General features: G+C 40.1%; 2 protein-coding genes and 1 long non-coding RNA gene across 3 annotated transcripts in view; 1 reads left to right on the top strand and 2 right to left on the bottom strand.

The window, feature by feature from the left end:
- LOC130914689 (uncharacterized) overlaps positions 1–3,824 on the bottom strand; it is a 5,865-nt gene extending 2,041 nt beyond the window's left edge. The window contains exons 1-2 of the long non-coding RNA XR_009062982.1: positions 3,365–3,824; positions 3,167–3,271 (exon numbers count right to left, since the gene is read on the bottom strand). This is a non-coding gene — a long non-coding RNA (uncharacterized LOC130914689). The remainder of the gene's footprint in view (positions 1–3,166; positions 3,272–3,364) is intronic.
- The window catches only part of rbfox1l (RNA binding fox-1 homolog 1, like), a 27,386-nt gene extending 21,202 nt beyond the window's left edge, over positions 1–6,184 (top strand). Inside the window, exons 9-12 of the mRNA XM_057834114.1 lie at positions 3,111–3,150; positions 3,229–3,290; positions 3,386–3,467; positions 5,303–6,184. Coding sequence (XP_057690097.1) covers positions 3,111–3,150; positions 3,229–3,290; positions 3,386–3,467; positions 5,303–5,347 — 229 coding nt within the window. The 3' untranslated portion in view covers positions 5,348–6,184. The remainder of the gene's footprint in view (positions 1–3,110; positions 3,151–3,228; positions 3,291–3,385; positions 3,468–5,302) is intronic.
- Positions 5,881–16,519, bottom strand: part of leng8 (leukocyte receptor cluster (LRC) member 8) — a 23,831-nt gene continuing 13,192 nt past the window's right edge. Inside the window, exons 6-15 of the mRNA XM_057834113.1 lie at positions 15,075–15,228; positions 14,828–14,998; positions 13,838–14,080; positions 13,593–13,751; positions 12,321–12,615; positions 12,144–12,245; positions 9,525–9,593; positions 9,328–9,457; positions 9,052–9,259; positions 5,881–8,973 (exon numbers count right to left, since the gene is read on the bottom strand). Of these exons, the coding sequence (XP_057690096.1) occupies positions 8,811–8,973; positions 9,052–9,259; positions 9,328–9,457; positions 9,525–9,593; positions 12,144–12,245; positions 12,321–12,615; positions 13,593–13,751; positions 13,838–14,080; positions 14,828–14,998; positions 15,075–15,228 (1,694 nt within the window). The 3' untranslated portion in view covers positions 5,881–8,810. The remainder of the gene's footprint in view (positions 8,974–9,051; positions 9,260–9,327; positions 9,458–9,524; positions 9,594–12,143; positions 12,246–12,320; positions 12,616–13,592; positions 13,752–13,837; positions 14,081–14,827; positions 14,999–15,074; positions 15,229–16,519) is intronic.

Raw genomic sequence — 16,519 nt, 5'->3', positions numbered from 1 at the left:
CGGCGCCGTCTTTGTTGGTACTCGCCGATACCACCATTTTGGCCGGATCGGCGCCCCCTGCAGATACCAGTATCGGTGCATCTTTAGTGAAAATTGAACAAAAAATGTATTTCAAATACAAAAACATCTTACATAACATAAGCGAATTAAGTAGTGGTGCTGTGAGATCCAAATTTAATATTTTGTATGACTTCCATGGGCTTGAAGGATTGCATCCATGTGATTTGGCAACAATGAAGTCATCAGGAATATCAAAGAAAGCAGTCTTGCATGCCTCCCAGAGTTCATCAACATTCTTGGGTTTCGTCTTCCATGCTTCCTCTTTCATCCTATTCATGTCTGGTGACTGGGCTGGCCAGTCCTGAAGGATCTTGATCTTCTTTGCCTTGAGGAACTCTGAGGTAGAGATTGAAGTATGCGATGGAGCACCATCCTGTTGCAGAATTTGTTCCTTTCTATGGTTAGGAATGTAAGAGGCAGCTAAGATTTGTTGATATTTCACCCTGCAGGTCTCTCAGGGTGCAGACAATTAGAAAACCGTGTGGCATTTGCCAAGGCCCACAGTCTGTCAAAAGGATGGACGCTTGAAAAGTGGCAAAATGTGGATTTTTCAGATGAATCTTTCATTGAATGACACCACAGTCGCTGCAAATATTGCAGGAGACCTACTGGAGCCGGCATGGATGTGAGATTCACTCAGAAAACAGTGAAGTTTGGTGGTGGCAAAATCACGGTCTGGGGTTACATCCAGCATGGGGGTGTGCGAGAGATCTGCAGGGTGGAAGGCAACATAAATAGTCTGAAATATCAACAAATCTTAGCTGCCTCTTACATTTCTAACCATAAAAAGGGACAAATTCTGCAGCAGGATGGTGCTCCATCGTATACTTCAATCTCTACCTCAAAGTTCCTCAAGGTAAAGAAGATCAAGATCCTCCAGGACTGGCCAGCCCAGTCACCAGACATGAACATCATTGAAAGAGGAAACCCAAGAATATTGATGAACTCTGGGAGGCATGCAAGACTGCCTTCTTTGATATTCCTGATGACTTCATCAATAAATTGTATGAATCCTTGCCGAACCACATGGATGCAGTCCTTCAAGCCCATGGAAGTCAGACAAAATATTAAATTTGGATCTCACAGGACCACTACTTAATTCGCTTATGTTATGAAACATGTTCTTGTATTTGACGTACATTTTTTAGTTCAATTTTCAGAGTACTTTCTGTAGGCGACAAAACTTTTGTCTTGCCAAAATTGGACCTTTATGTCTTCATTAAATGATAAATATTTTTTCAGTGAAACAAATATATTTTTGTACATTCAACATCATTGGGGGGGGGGGGGGGGGGGGGGTCTTAGCTTTCATATGAGCCATTTCTGAAACCAATTGAATGATTAAAAGTCAGGTTATTAGCAATTGTTTCTACAAAATGGATAAGCGACAAGACTTTTGTCAGGGACTGTATATATAATATATAAATATCCAGAGTGATAAATTGAGTTATTGTTGTTGTGATTTTCTGACGCTTTTGCTATCGCTGGACATTTTCTCTTTCTTCTGAAGAGTTTTTTTCATTAGTCACAGTATGTTTTAGATGGGAAGGCTGGTATTGACAAATACAGACATCTAATCCAATTTGACTGGGGGAGGGGGCAGTAGACCTCCTAGTCAAAATGGATCAGACATCTCTCACTGTCAATGGCAGCCAATGAGTTACGTAATACTTGAAAATAAAAAATCAACACATTTAAAAAAAAAAACTTTTTTTTTTTAACCTGATTCCCATTCTCTGAAAATGGTGTGATCGGGCCTTATTTCCAATCATGTGATCGGATAGGCAACATCCCTAAAATATTTCTGAAAGCGGCCCTCAGAGAAAAACGTTTGGACACCCCTGGACTAGACTGAACTAAACAACGTAAAACTGATTTGAGTTGAACTAAACAGTACTGAGTTTAACCATAAGCGGATTTTAAGGGGGGAGCGGGGGGCAGGCACCCCCTGGTGGCCGAAAAGTGTTATTGCATGAAACTGACTTTCCTATACATATAAAAGTTGTAAAGCAATAAAACTGCGACAAAAATGAATGAAATGAACAAAAAAAATATATTTTTTGGAATGGGTCAAAATTATTTTTCTAACATCATGTTTTCAATCTCAAATAATTTTTCGCATTCGAAAATGTTTTCTATGATTGAAATTTTTCGTTTTTCGATTGAAGTGATTTTTATTTTTGAAATTTTTCGTTTTTCGATTGAAGTGATTTTTCTTTTTGAAAATACATATATTTTTTTGAAGCAACTTATTTTTTGATTGAATAATAAAGACAAAAAATTTCTAGCCAAAATGTGGCCCAAACACAAATCAACATTACTTCAATCAAAAAGTTGCTTCAATCAAAAAAACAACTTGACTCCAATAAAAAAAAAAACTCAAAGAAAAATAGCTTTCACGTGCCTTTTTTTGAGTTCCAAATTTATTTTTGCATTCAAACACATTTTTTTTTTTTTTTAATTGAAGCGACTTTTTTTTAAAAATTGAAAATGTATATTTTCATTGAAACAACTTTTTTTTTTTTTTTTTACTGAAGCAAAATTTTTTGATTGAATAATAAAGACACAAATCTATCTCGATATGGCTCTGCCCAGGGGATACTATTTTTGACTGGGGGAAACTACATTGGCACAACACTGGCGGGCATACCACAGTCAATGGATGACGATCTTGGTGAAAAGTATTGCTTCAGCAGACTGATTTAGAATTCCCAAAGAATGATAGGAAACAAAAAAACTCTTATTATTATAAATATTCTTGTAAGTTAATTGTATTGCTGACACTGCGTTTTGGGGTCATCAGAATGTTGTGCACCCCTGCCCCAAAAGTCAAACTCCGCCTATGAGTTTAACAACATTTAACTGACTGGATTAATTTGGACTAGACTAGATTTAACTGGATTGTACTAACATGGACGGAGCAAGGTTAAATTAAATTTAAAGTGACAGACAATACCAGCATGAACTCAGTATACGTGAAGCGCTCTTGACTGTGACTGTGTACTTTAAAACTGTTGCAAATCCATCATGTTTTCCATTTTCACAATCAGGGTAGTGTATCAAGATGGTCTCTACGGAGCAGAGGTCTACGTGAGTAACTACCAACCTTCTCAGTGTCCACTCATTTCCTATCATCATTTTGTTCATTGGTTATGTGATGTGTTCCAGGGAGGTTATCCTGCATATAGGGTGGCTCAGTCACCATCTGCCGCTGCAACATACAGCGATGGGTAAGAAAAACTTTAAATGAAAAGCATCTTAGAGCTTTAAGTTCCATCAATATTATTCTATGTAAAACACTTACATATTGTGACAATTTCACCAGATATGGTCGCGTGTATGCCGCAGCTGCAGACCCCTATCATCACTCTGTGGGGCCAACAACCACATATGGCGTTGGTACTGTGGTGAGTAGGCCAAAAGGGAAGAAAATGTGGCAGCTACTTAATTTTTTGTCAAGAATCTGTTATAGATGCAACTGTTGGTTTAAACACATTATTTTAAATGACATGACGTTCGTGCAATAGCAATTAAAGTGAATAAAAATAGCAAATAAATTGTCCGATTTTCATTCGTTTCAAAAGGCCGCCATTTTTATCCAATATCGCCCTCTGCTGTCGAACTTAATTAACGTCACTGCGGCGCATGAACGTGAACGTCACCTAGCGTTATATATATGGCGGAAAACACTCAGGTAACTTGAAGTTCCGCTCTGAGACCCCCAATTTGACCAACTTTCAAAATTGTCCGATATGCATGTGTGATACATCATCGGAAAGCTTAAAATCTCAATTTTCTGGGGGAAGAAAAATTTTGAACAGGAGGGAATTAAAAAAAAAAAACATTTAAACATTTTAAACAGCAAAACCCTAACTGGAGGCGAGAGCACGTGAGAGCAGAATTAAAGACGCCACGATTTTAATGAGATATTATCACGTACATACCATGTTTCGATCCAAAAACTCCATGTAGCATGTATCATCAAGTGTCAAGACACAGCTGTGAATGGCCACAGCCGGATTTTTGGGGGATTTGATGGGTGAAACATGGTGATATAACAAGGGTCGCGATGCAGAAATCGCAGACATCAAGGAGTGGTCGAGATTTTCTTTTTCATAAATTTACCCTTTTAAACGTTTTTCTTCAACTTTTTTTGTTTGGATCAATTATTTATCATTTAACATATCGGAGAAAATGCGACAGTAACAAAAAAAAAAAAAAAAAAAAAAAAAAAAAATACAATTAAGCGATAATTATGAGGTAGATATCTGTGACTTTTTTACAGACGCCAAATTTTTCATTGTGACGTAATTTGTTTAAAAGTTTTAATATATGCAAGTGAATTTTTTTTTTTTGTCTTTTTTTTTTAAACTAAATATTAGACATCAATTAATGATTCCAAGCTAAAAATGACATTTTGAATAATAAATATAATTACTTACCTTCTTTTTATGGCAAGGTTGAAACAAAAACGGTTGCGCGACGTCTGTAAACGGGGGTTTTCATGGTAAAACAGACATATTAAAAATAATTCGGAGGCTTAGTGCGCCACGAATCTGCTATGGCAGCATATAGACATATTGTTCTATCTAACACAAGTTGTTTTGGCCTAAAATACTGCAGTTTCTTGGAGGCGTGCAAGAGCATAAACTGCTTCTTCAGTTATGTCTGCGTTTTCCGCCATATATGTATATTGCATAAATCTAATGTCTGGTGCGCGTTGTAAGCCGACGTACAAGAGCATCACCATTTGTCGACCATTTTGCGTCGGTGCCAATCGAAAAACTCAACGGAGCGCGATGAAATAACTAAATTGCGAAACTTTCAGTCAAGTTAAAATTTCGTTTTGCCAAAAGCGTCAGAGATGCCGTGATATCAAAATCTGACTGAATAATAGTCACTTTAAGTTAATTATTTAGCATGAACACCGACGCAAGATGGCCGTGAGTCACTTACGCTGCCGACTCTTGACTTCGACATCTATTATTTTGTGTGATATCTATGACGTTGGTTCAACGAAACAATTATTCTGTACATTTTATTTGTTTATGATGGAGAACACAGTACTGTATATGACTTGTTTTCATTATTTAAAAGAAACGAAAAATGTTTTTGTGCGGCTGGAACAACTTCATGGCCTTTGCATTCAATTTATTGTGAAAGTAAAATATAACGATAGCATTTTTTTTTTTTTTGCATTGTTACTGCTTAGTTCATCTCCATTTCTGTGATGCGTTTACAGGCCAGTTTGTACAGAGGAGGCTACAACAGATTCACTCCCTATTGATGCACCCCACTGTGACCTGGACACTTCACTCAAGTGACTGGATAGACTGACTTTGTAAATATTATGTACTGTACGGTTTTCCGTGCCAACTTATCATCAGCACATGCACTGCATTATGTATTTTTCAATTGCATTTCAAATGAAGACTGTAGTGCTATAAAACAGTCAAAATGTACATTTTTCTTACGTTTGAATGATGTGTTCTCTATTTAAGTGTGTTTGTGTGTGTGACAGGTTTGAAACTGGTTTCAGTATGTCAGTACTTTTTAGCCCGTTGCAGAGTTGACTGCATTTAGGTGGGGTTTCCCTTTTATATTTCCTTAACTACCTCTTCTTTTGGCTTTTCATCTTGGTCTCGCTGTGTGACGTTTATCTCTAAATAAAAGTTTTCACCTTTTTTCCTGCTTCAAAATACTCTTGAGCTTTACGTTTCGTCGAAAAACAAAGCAGCATATAGAAATTGAAATACTTGTACTTCTGGTTTATTATAGCTTTTCTTTCCTATACTTCTGGTTTATTATAGCTTTTCTTTCCTATGCAGTATATATACAATAATGATTTAACTATTGCTCCTCCCTTTATAAATACAGCTTTTTTCCTACTTGTCATGTTTTGACCTTGTCTACGGCTTTCCGTGCATGCTTTATTCTCAATTTCTCTGCTTAGACGCTTTACATTTCCATTTCTATTCGAGTTTGCTTCTTCTGAGCTTGAATTTGCCAGCTTGTTTCCTACATGTATTCTTCTTAGCTTTCTTTGTAGATGTGCTTAGTATTCATAACACTAACATGTGAAACAGCTTCACAAGTTGTCTTTTTTTTTTTTTTTTTTTTTTTTTTAAACTCTTGCAAAGCTTATGGCTTTTTCTTGTTCTACCCCCCAAATTATTGTGAAGGATTCCCCCCCCAAAAGTATTCAACTACAGTGGGCCAAAATATCACCATGCAAAAAGTGATAACCCATTTGTCACTGGCAATTCCTCAAGGCAATACACAAAAAATTCACAATAAAACATTTGAGGCCAAACGCAAGTCTCATCCTATTCTTCACACCAAAAACGACGGCACAAATTGCTGCTCTTTACGTTTTTATTATATTCTTCAAAAGGAGCGGATATTTACACAAAATTTACAAAGATGCTGGTGATATCAAAATCTGTTCGTGGAAAAGAGAGGAGAGGCATTGCAAACAACCTTCAACTATGTTAGTGAGCTGCAATGTCCATACTTACTACCGTGACTATGTGCAGGCGCAACATACTCAACATAAAATGAATGACAACATCTATGAGCGAGAAGGAAGAAAGACGGATCATGCAGGGGATCAGAAAGCTTGTGATCGAGGAGAAAAGAAAAGATGAGGGAGAGGAGGTGAATGGGAGTAGATGAGTTCTTATGGGTTTGGGGAAAGTAGATATCAAGAAGTGGCAAAAGACTGATGAGCAATCAATAGTACATGGGAGCAAAAATACTGAAAACATGATCTAGGCTTCAGAGGAGGGGGGGAAAAAAAACATTCCAAATGTGTACGTGTTAAATCCTAGCTTAAACTCTTTGGTGACCATACGAAAGCAGGTAAATCAATTAACTACTTGTTCGGGACCCTTTAACAGAAAACATCACATATTAAAAACTAAACTGGACAAACAGAAACAACTTGAGGGGACATCATTAATTAACACGTTAAAATAAAGTTAAGGGGAGTAAATAAAAAAACATTTTGGCTAGTTAGCAGGACATGAGGCTCACTCTAACTTTTGCTTTAAAGTGACGTGAGACTGGACTTGCTCACGGCTCTCCCACTTGTCTCAGCTTGCTCCTCATGTTCTCCCCGTGTGCTCCAGCAATGCACGTGCTAGCGTCTGAAGAGGGTTGGGGGGCGATGCCCCGGGGAAGGTTTGGGAAGGGTAGAGAGATCAGGTCAAATAAAAGGGGAAAGAAAAAAAATGTTGAGATCAGTTGTCATGACACAATAAGTCCAATTACACAACAGGGTGCTTGTTTTAGATCAGGGTGGGGACCCTGCAACTATTCTCTCGGGCATTTTACAGCCCACATGCCGCAGGTTTCCCACCACTACATTACATCTTTGGTAGCCGGTGTTAAATATGTATTATTTTAGCTTTGACTTAGACGAACACACACAGCAATAGAAAACTAAACACACTTACCATGTGTGGAACACCTAAGCTACAAAACCAGAGATTCAACCACAGCAATTATCGTACACTATTTACAACATTGATAGAAAAAAAATTGCAATGAGTTTAAAATGCCTCAAAAATGTACATAACACTGTTCAAATCCCCCAAAATATGATTGTGTAGTCCCTCTTAGCAAGCTTGAAAATGTTTTTGAATGCATCAATTTCTGCCATGTGAAAGCTATTAAGGATTTCATGGCTAAGTGACAGACCTTCAGACAGCAGTTCGTGTGAAATTTAGACTCCTAGTTACGCTAAAAATTTCACTTAGATTCATTTAAGGCCTTTAGAAACTTCTCTAGAGCCTCAATACTTTTCTGGCATCAATTTAGAAGCCAAATACTGCTGTACAACCTGAAGAAGAAATGTAATTGAGGTGTTGGGAGGGACCTCATGGTGTTTTGTAGATATCCTTCTCGTTCTCATTCTGCAGTCCCGCCTCTTACCAGCATTCCAGGAGAACCGTGGACGCTGCATACAAACCGGACGTTGTCATCTCTGGTCTTTCAGCTGCTGTTCCGCGACCAGCTTCGGATTTGAAGATGGACGTTGAACGGGCACCGTGGATGAAGAGCTGAAGTAGAAGTTTCCAACCGAGGATGACCACGGACACCTATCTTCGCTTTTGGGTGACTTCAACAAGGAACACTGCTCTGTTTCAAGAGTCCATGCTTCCTGACTTGACTGAACACAGAAATTGAGTCCCAAATTCTGAAGAAGCGTAGAATCCAAAACCCTTTAGGAACCAGGTCGTCTCAGCCGCAGTAGACAAGAAATACAAACCACAACTTCTCTCTTCTTGACAACCTTGACGATCTTTGTTTGTTTTTAAGAGTCTCTTTGGAACTGAACGCGGTTCTGCCGTTGTCAAGCGTGTCTTCTTCTTGAGACTTGAGGTCTTGGAGCTGTTGACTTGGGAAAGGAAGAAAACATAACAGGACACTGTTAGCGTTGACATCTGACAGGGCTAATGGAACAGGACGCATCGCGCGATGGCCCTCTCTTATCTGGATGCGTGACTATGGCCTCTCAAGTGTTGGGACTAAAGTAATGTCTATTGAAATGTGAATAACTTGGGTGTGCATGTGTTTAACGTTGCTAAATGACTGATTTTTAACTTTTGTCTCATATGGGACTTTCAGTATGTTCTATATAGGTGCTGGTCTGCCTCTCTAAAATGGCTGAGGTATCGTAAAGTGCACTAGCTTGAGTCTATCTGTACTGCCCCACCCTTTTTAAGGCGCTAATCAATCCCACCCTCTCAGGAGGCAGCCAGGGCAGTGGTGCTGCTTTTGCAGTCTATCCTAAGGGGGTCTGAGGGGATGAATGTAACACCCAACCCAGTAAGGAACTCCATACAGGAGTCTAAAGAAAGGAAGCCTAGCGTGGACTGCACATACTCGACCGGCAAATCGGGCCTAAACCTGTGAACAAAAAAATAAACACTATTAGAACTTGAGCGTCTCGGTTTCACGTTTCCGAATACGGTAAATATGTCTTACGTTTTGACTATTGCCCGAAGTGCAACCTTTCTTTCCCTTTCAACAAACTTGTCAATAAGGTACGAAGCCATGCGTGGAGCGTCGTGATACAACTTGAAGAAACGGCGGTAGTTTCCTAAAGCCCAGGCGGCACGGAGAGCGAGAGCGTGAGCAACACATACGTCTGCTTTAAGCGCCGGAGTCAAGTAAACCAGTTCAGTGATGAGATCTGTGGTCGGAAGGAAACAATTAAATCGGGAAATCACAAAGAATTGGACGTGTTTTTGATGTGCATACCTCCAGAGTTTTTAGTGAAGATGTAGTACAACAAGCGATACGCCGTAAACTCGCCGATGTTCTCTGAGGGGTTGTCCTTGTAGAGGGCCTTCAGCTGCGTCTGGCATTGGTTGAATTCCTCATGGTCGCCCTGTAACGCAAAAAATAAGTCTCAGTTTGTAATATGACAGTCTCTTAAAAAAAGCGGAGAGTCTCACCTTTTCCAGGGCAATGCGGGCATGACACTCGTACACTTCCACAGTGAATTCTGTACGAACTCCTTGGACCTGCATGATGGAAAAACAAAGTTTTACATGTAAAAACCAATGCATGAGTTTTTGTCTTTAAATATTAGGTCTCGGAAAGATTTGAAAACTTTGAAGTACCGGAGATTGCCACTAGTTCTGGCTTCAAAACAGCAGTTTACATTGATACTCCACCTGAGGCTCTGTTGTATTCTTGAATTACTGAACTTTAGCTTGTGCAAAAATTGCTTAAAAGGAGCCTCAGACTTAATGACTTGTAGGCTCTATGCAGCCACAATTATTCTCCTTTCCCAAAATATGTTATACGAAAGATAAAATATTGCCATTGATTTAAAAATCTATATTACTTAGTACAAATTTTGATCTACAGAGGGCGCCATGTTTTATGCACACAATCAACGCTCGGGGTGATGACGTAGTTGGCCTGGACTGGGAGAATAGCTGTGCTAACTAGCAAGCGAAGCTAGTATGACGACTGGCATGATTTTGTCACATTCTGCTGAAGGTCAGGTTGTTTTGTTACAGAGCTGTGGGATGAGTTCCCGACGTTGTACCTGCATCCAATTCGAGCTCATCAGCAGTGTCTTTAAACCGATCCTAAGGCAGGTTGCAGAGATATAGACTTGCTGCCCTTTGACAGTTTTCTCGATCCTTTCATTGCTTGCCTTGGTTTTTTCACACGGTGAGACGTCAAACACATGCGCACATCAGTTAAAAGCAGTGAGTACTTACGAATTGTGTTTTTATTGAGTCTTATTACCTTTTCATTTTCTCAAATACTTTTTGCATGTGTTTCCCTCTCATACTTTTAAGTATTGTGTTTTCTTGTGGTAGCTTTAAAGCAGATTGTAGATCTGTTGACCACATTAGTCATGTAGCGTATTTAAACCACCCTTATTTGATATAACTACGTTCAAGTATTTTCTTAAGGAATCTTTAGTATGTTAGGCCTGTATGCATCTAAACAAAACAAGCTGAAAGCATACGGTCAGGGCTGTCAACAGACTTGCTGGGGCTTAGGGACAAGAGACCATTATAGGGACCCCCCCCCCCCCCAACACACACACACACTGGTTTGTCACGACAACATACGCAGTACTTTTGACGCTTTGTAATGATGGTGTAAATTTTAAAATTATTTAATTCAAGATGGACAGTTAAATTTAACAGACCGTGATGTGATGTGACACAATTATTTCCATCTATTGTCCCATGTAGGATACAATAAAACAGAGTGCTATGCCTGCCTGCTAAGCAACAAAACCCTTTTTTAATATGTTGACGTTTTTAAGTATATATCGAGTAGAACATAATATTTAATCAGACAATGATTAAAATAAAAAAATATGTGAATGTGAAGTAAAATTAAGGGTCATTCAGGGGCCCCTATGATCCTGAGGCTCAGGACAAAATACCCGCTGGTTGCCCCCACCCTGTCGACGGGCTTGCACAAATTCAAATTGTCAAATTCGCCTCTTGTAGCATATTTCGCCGGTGTAGCACATTTTGGCACTTGCTAGTTATGTTCTGGAAGCCTGGCAGCATAGTCCAGTGACGTCAACAACAATGGCGACCTACAAATTAAACTAATTTTACAAATTGTATAAAACTGAAAACCTTTGAGAGGGGTTTTAACATCAAATTATTTTAACTCATAATAACGTTTACCTTTTAAGAACTACAAGTCCTTATTCCCGTGGTTCCCTTTAAGGATCAGTTGACTGTTCTAACATATTCAAAGGGTTCTTAGATTTCTTCCAGTAAGTAGTAAATTAAGTGTTGTTTTGGGCCATTTTCAGACTGCCTGCTTGGGCGCCCAAGTTTTCGTTTCATTTGTTCACCAGGACTACTACTGCCAACTCCTCCATTATTTGTGGACCGATCAGGATGAAATTTGGTTGGTATATATATTTATAGACATGTATACGCGTCGATCCTTGGAGCCCAGTTTTAATTTTTCTTCCACTGGGCTAAGTACTTAGAATAATTTCAAGAATTGTTGTTGCCTACAGGTTCCAAGTTAGTAGGTGGAAGTGTGGTTGTAGTTGATTTTTAACTTATGTCGGTAAATGCTATGGAAGCTAATAATTTTGCCTCACCAAACTAAGTTTATGCTTGTTGTGTTGTTATTTTCCAAGCAGTCCGTTGTCAGTTAACATTCTTAAGACTTAGCTGGGCTCCTTAAAACCATAGTCTTGAAAAAACATCTGCCTACACCAGGGGTGGGCAATTAATTCCACAAAGGGCCGCAGTGGGTGCGGGTTTTTGTTCATACCCGTCATGAGGACAGCCTTTCACCAATCTGGTTTCTTACAAGTGCAATCAGTTGATTGCAGTCAGGTGCTCCTTTTTTCCACTGAAACCTCATTGGTTATACTGTGTGTGCTGAATCAGTTGGAACAAAGACCAGGACCCACTGCGGCCCTCGAGGACCGGTTTGCCCACCCCTGGCCTACACAAATGGAAGCTGGCTAATCCTATGGGTGATGTCAATGGATTTGTCGACTTCTTTCTTTACAGTTGATGGTAAAACAAATAACACAAAGCATGTCAAATGAGCCTGATACCAACCGTGAGGTCCTGTCGTATGGACTTCATCTGTTCACAGGCATAAGCGTAGTCCTGTTTGCTCTTCCAGTCAGCTTTCACGGCCTGTAAAGATTTTTTTAACACCTGTAGGGCAAAGGAAAAAAAATGAGCATTTCCTGCTCTAAACAAAATCCTCCTCTACCAACACTGAAGACTTACATGAATAGGGCGAACGGTGGAGGGGTCTGGGGCACAGGTGAGCCTCAGGTAAGGCTTGGTGATGTCCTGACATGTCCCGACAATGGGACAGTCTTCCCAGCTGAGGCCCTCCTGTGTCCCATCAGGCAGGTCCAGCGAGCTAATGGACAAGACTAGGGGCTCCGAGCGAAGCTGCTTCTGAAATCGTGCTGCTCTGCTTTGCTTTTTGGCTTCCCTATCAGGGTCATGGAAATCCAAACCAGCACTACCACCTTTTCTCTTCTTACCACCGGGTGTATTGGAATCTTCAGTGTTTCTAAAAAATGGAAGGGATCGACAACACTTTTAACATTTATATACCAGAAGACAGAATACTGTTTAACGGCCAAATAAAATATGCTTTTAACCCAAGTTGAAATGGGTTTTCATCATTTATAACAGACATGTCCAAAGTCCGGCCCGGGGGCCAAATGCGGCCCCTGGTCAAATTTCATCCGGCCCCCAGCCTGTCATAAAATCAATAACGTCTGGCCCGCACACAGACTTAATAAATTGGTCAGCAGTATTGCTACCATCATATGACGTAGCCTACACACTAAATGCTGCTCCTCATTTACCCACTAAAAGGCAGCAGCACTCTAAGCAACATTACCCCATGTGACCCTTAACTCCCAATTTTCTAAAATGGTGACAATTAACACAAAAAAGAAAGTTGACTGCGACGGCCGACGCTTCAGGGATAGGTGGAAATTGGACTATTTCTTCACTAAAATACGCAACAACTGTGTCTGCCTCATTTGCAAAGAGACAGTCGCTGTTTTTAAAGAGTTCAATGTTAGGCGATATTACCAAACAAGAGACGCTGACATGTACGACAAGATTACAGGGAAGATACGTAGCGAGAAATTAAAGCAACTTGAAGCTAGTTATATTCACAGCAGCAGTATTTCGCAAGAACCCGAGAATCGAAAGAGAACCCCACAAAGGCTAGTTGCGAGATTGTTGATATTATTAATTAAAAATAATAATAAAGCAAATGTGACACACAGAATGGCTTGCTAAATTTTGCTTAAATATATTGTTCTACATAAAGGACGTCAACCAAGGTCGGCCCCCCACATTTTTACCACACCAAATCTGGCCCCCTTTGCAAAACGTTTGGACACCCCTGATTTAGAGTATGCAATATGCATAAATACTGAGCAACCGTGTTTCACACGAAGATCATTTAAACAAGGTGTTGCCAGTCTCTGAGTAATGAAGGCATGAAATGGCACAAAGTTTTGCTATTACTTTCTGCCCCTGGCTTTTCCGCCTCTTCCTCGTCCCCTCTCTCCGCCATGCCCTCGATCCCTGTCATTGCCACGCCCGCGACCACCTTTCTGGTTTCGTCTTGACAGCTGAGGTCGAAGATCACTGGAAAGGCTGTTGTCTGACTGTGAGCCGGAATCGCTAGGTAGATGACAACAGTATAGAGATAAAGACAGCGATTCCCAACCAAAATGTATCAGAATGAAAAAAAAAGTTCTTGCATTTACCTGCGCCGGTGCCGTTGGTTGCTCCGGTCGCGGTTTCTGCCGTGGTTTGGAGAGGGCGAGCGCGAAGATGAGCGTGAGGAACTAGAAGACGGGCTACGCTGAGAAAAAACATTCCTGTAGTTGCCCAATCGGTGACCTAGGCCTCTGCCTCGAGACGAAGCAGTTGTACTTCCACCCCTAATGATTGAGGATTCCACACTTCGTGGGACGGCGTGCCAGCGAGGCTGTTGTTTTCCCTTTAAACTACAAATTCAGAAGACAAACGCTCAATCAATCAGTTGTCACATTGCTGAAAAAAAAATTCTGCAGACATTAGAGTTTGAAAGGTGTTAAGTCATAGAGAGTACTTCAAACCATCAAAATTACAGAACTTAAGTCATTCTTCTACAAAGCAAATTCATCACTCAAATCTTGCAGTTCATAGTTATTCTATACAAAAGAACTTAATCAGTAAACCCACTTTTTTAGGCAATTCTGCTTTGACTAGCTTTTCAAGTGCTGCGCTAGTTCATGTAATACAAACTCGATAAATGACAACAGTCCCAAGACGACAATAAAATACAAACCGTGTGCGTAGCATGCTAGTAGAGTGCAAAAATTTGCACCTTGTTTTGTTTTGAAGTAACTGTCTGTGGGAAGGTAGCTGAGAAAGGAGCAATTATTTAGAGGATTTGTGTCAAAAATATAGTCTATTTCCAGGAAGTGACCTCTGAATATGGGGTTAGACATTTTATCAATGTCATGAGTATTTTAGCTGATCAAATTTGAGTTTTCATAAATGCCCACCCTTCCTTGTTACATCATTAAAACCCATTATCACATGCGCCTGTGCTCTAGTCAATTGGTGTATGTGCTTAGGTATAACTGACATAAAATGGCTGCGCCAATAAGCATTTTTTGTATACTTAAAATACTCTGAGCAACTATTTTACGCGAAACTCATCTATACTAGATATCGTCTTTCCCTTTAAGAGTAGTTAGTGCTCTTACTCGGGCAACGGTTCACGATCCCAGTCAATAGTATAAGCGGATCCATCCTTTAAGCGGTCCTGCAGAACCTCTTTCAACACCTTCTCCGTGCGATCTTTGTCTTCCTCCGACTCGCAGGCAGTAAAACATCGCTGCACGTACTCCTTCATGGCTGGTGGCCAGTCCTGCGGTCTGTCGACACAAGTTAGGAAGTCAGATGTCGGCCAAGAAAGAGTCATGAGTCTTCAGTGGCAAGTGCGTTTATTACCGCGTCTGAGGTGTTGCGTTTGCATTCACAGGAGACGAAGGGGCTGGAGGTGGTCCAGTAGGCTGCTCAGTTGGTGAGAATGCCTGGTTAGAAACAGTGACCTGATAGGGCCTTTTGGGAATATTGAACTTCATTGGGGCAGTGCCAGGGGACTCTGTGGAGACAAACGTTAAGCGAATTAAGTAATGTTTGTGAACCCTTTCATGCACCAATTAGGATTTTTTAAACCCTTACAAGGCACTCACTTAACTAATTAGCTGCCATTGACAACGGTCGACGTCCAATCTATTTTGACAGAGATGTGTGAAATAAACTTTACAGTGTTAGGGCCTTGACCCACGGGAGGCGATGCGTGGTGACGAAAGTCATCACCGATTAGCTGAAAGCACAACGAGCTGAAAGCCAACAAACACGAACTATGCAATTGCAGCGGCATGAACCGCCCTTTGCCTGTGCGTTATCGCTCTGATTGGCTATGAATTTTGAGGGCATTTTAACATTTTCGGTCTTTTCTGAGCCCCAACAACTTCCCATACAGCTGCTTTTTAATTTATTTCCCAGAAATCATGCCCAGAGGCATCATTAAGTATGTGCTGGTTGCACACTGCTAAAATGATACGCTCCTCTATGTTGACTAAGTGTGGCACGTGGATGTCAATTTCCGGGTTGACCAATGTCCTCGCAGGTGATTTGTCGATGAATAAATCCATTGCTGTTTGATTGGAGTGCCAGGTGACAGCGATGGAAACGATTCCTACTTTCTTAAATCGCTTCGCTGGTCCGCCTGTGCACGAGCGATGTCACTCCTGTATGTCTAGCCTATTACTTAAGGCCGTAAACCAGGGTTGTCCAAACTTTTTGCAGAGGGGGCCAGATTTGGTGTGGTAAAAATGTGGAGGGCCGACCTTGGCCTTTACGTAGAACAATATATTTAAGCAAATTTTAGCAAGCCATTCTGTGTGTCACATTTGCTTTGTTATTTTTAAAAAAAATTAATTTAGGGCTGTCAAAATTATCGTGTTCACGGGTGGTAATTATTTTTTTTAATTAATCACGTTAAAATATTTGACAAAATTAACACACATACCCCGCTCAAACAGATTAAAAAGACAGCACAGTGTCATGTCCACTTGTTACTTGTGTTTTTTGGTGTTTTGTCGCCCTCTGCTGGCGCTTGGGTGCGACTGATTTTATGGGTTTCAGCACCATGAGCATTGTGTAATTATTGACGTCAACAATGGCGAGCTACCAGTTTATTTTTTGATTGAAAATTTTACAAATTTTTTAAAAACGAAAACATTAAGAGGAGTTTTAATATAACATTTCTATAACTTGTACTAACATTTATCTTTTAAGAACTACAAGTCTTTCTATCCATGGATCGCTTTAACAGAATGTTAACGTTAATGCCATCTTGTTGATTTATTGTTATAATAAACAAATAC

This window comes from Corythoichthys intestinalis, chromosome 4, assembly GCF_030265065.1.
Source record: "Corythoichthys intestinalis isolate RoL2023-P3 chromosome 4, ASM3026506v1, whole genome shotgun sequence".
Classification (NCBI taxonomy): Eukaryota; Metazoa; Chordata; class Actinopteri; order Syngnathiformes; family Syngnathidae; genus Corythoichthys; species Corythoichthys intestinalis.
The sequence above is the reverse complement of the archived record's forward strand: the minus strand, read 5'-3'. Positions and strand labels throughout refer to the sequence as shown.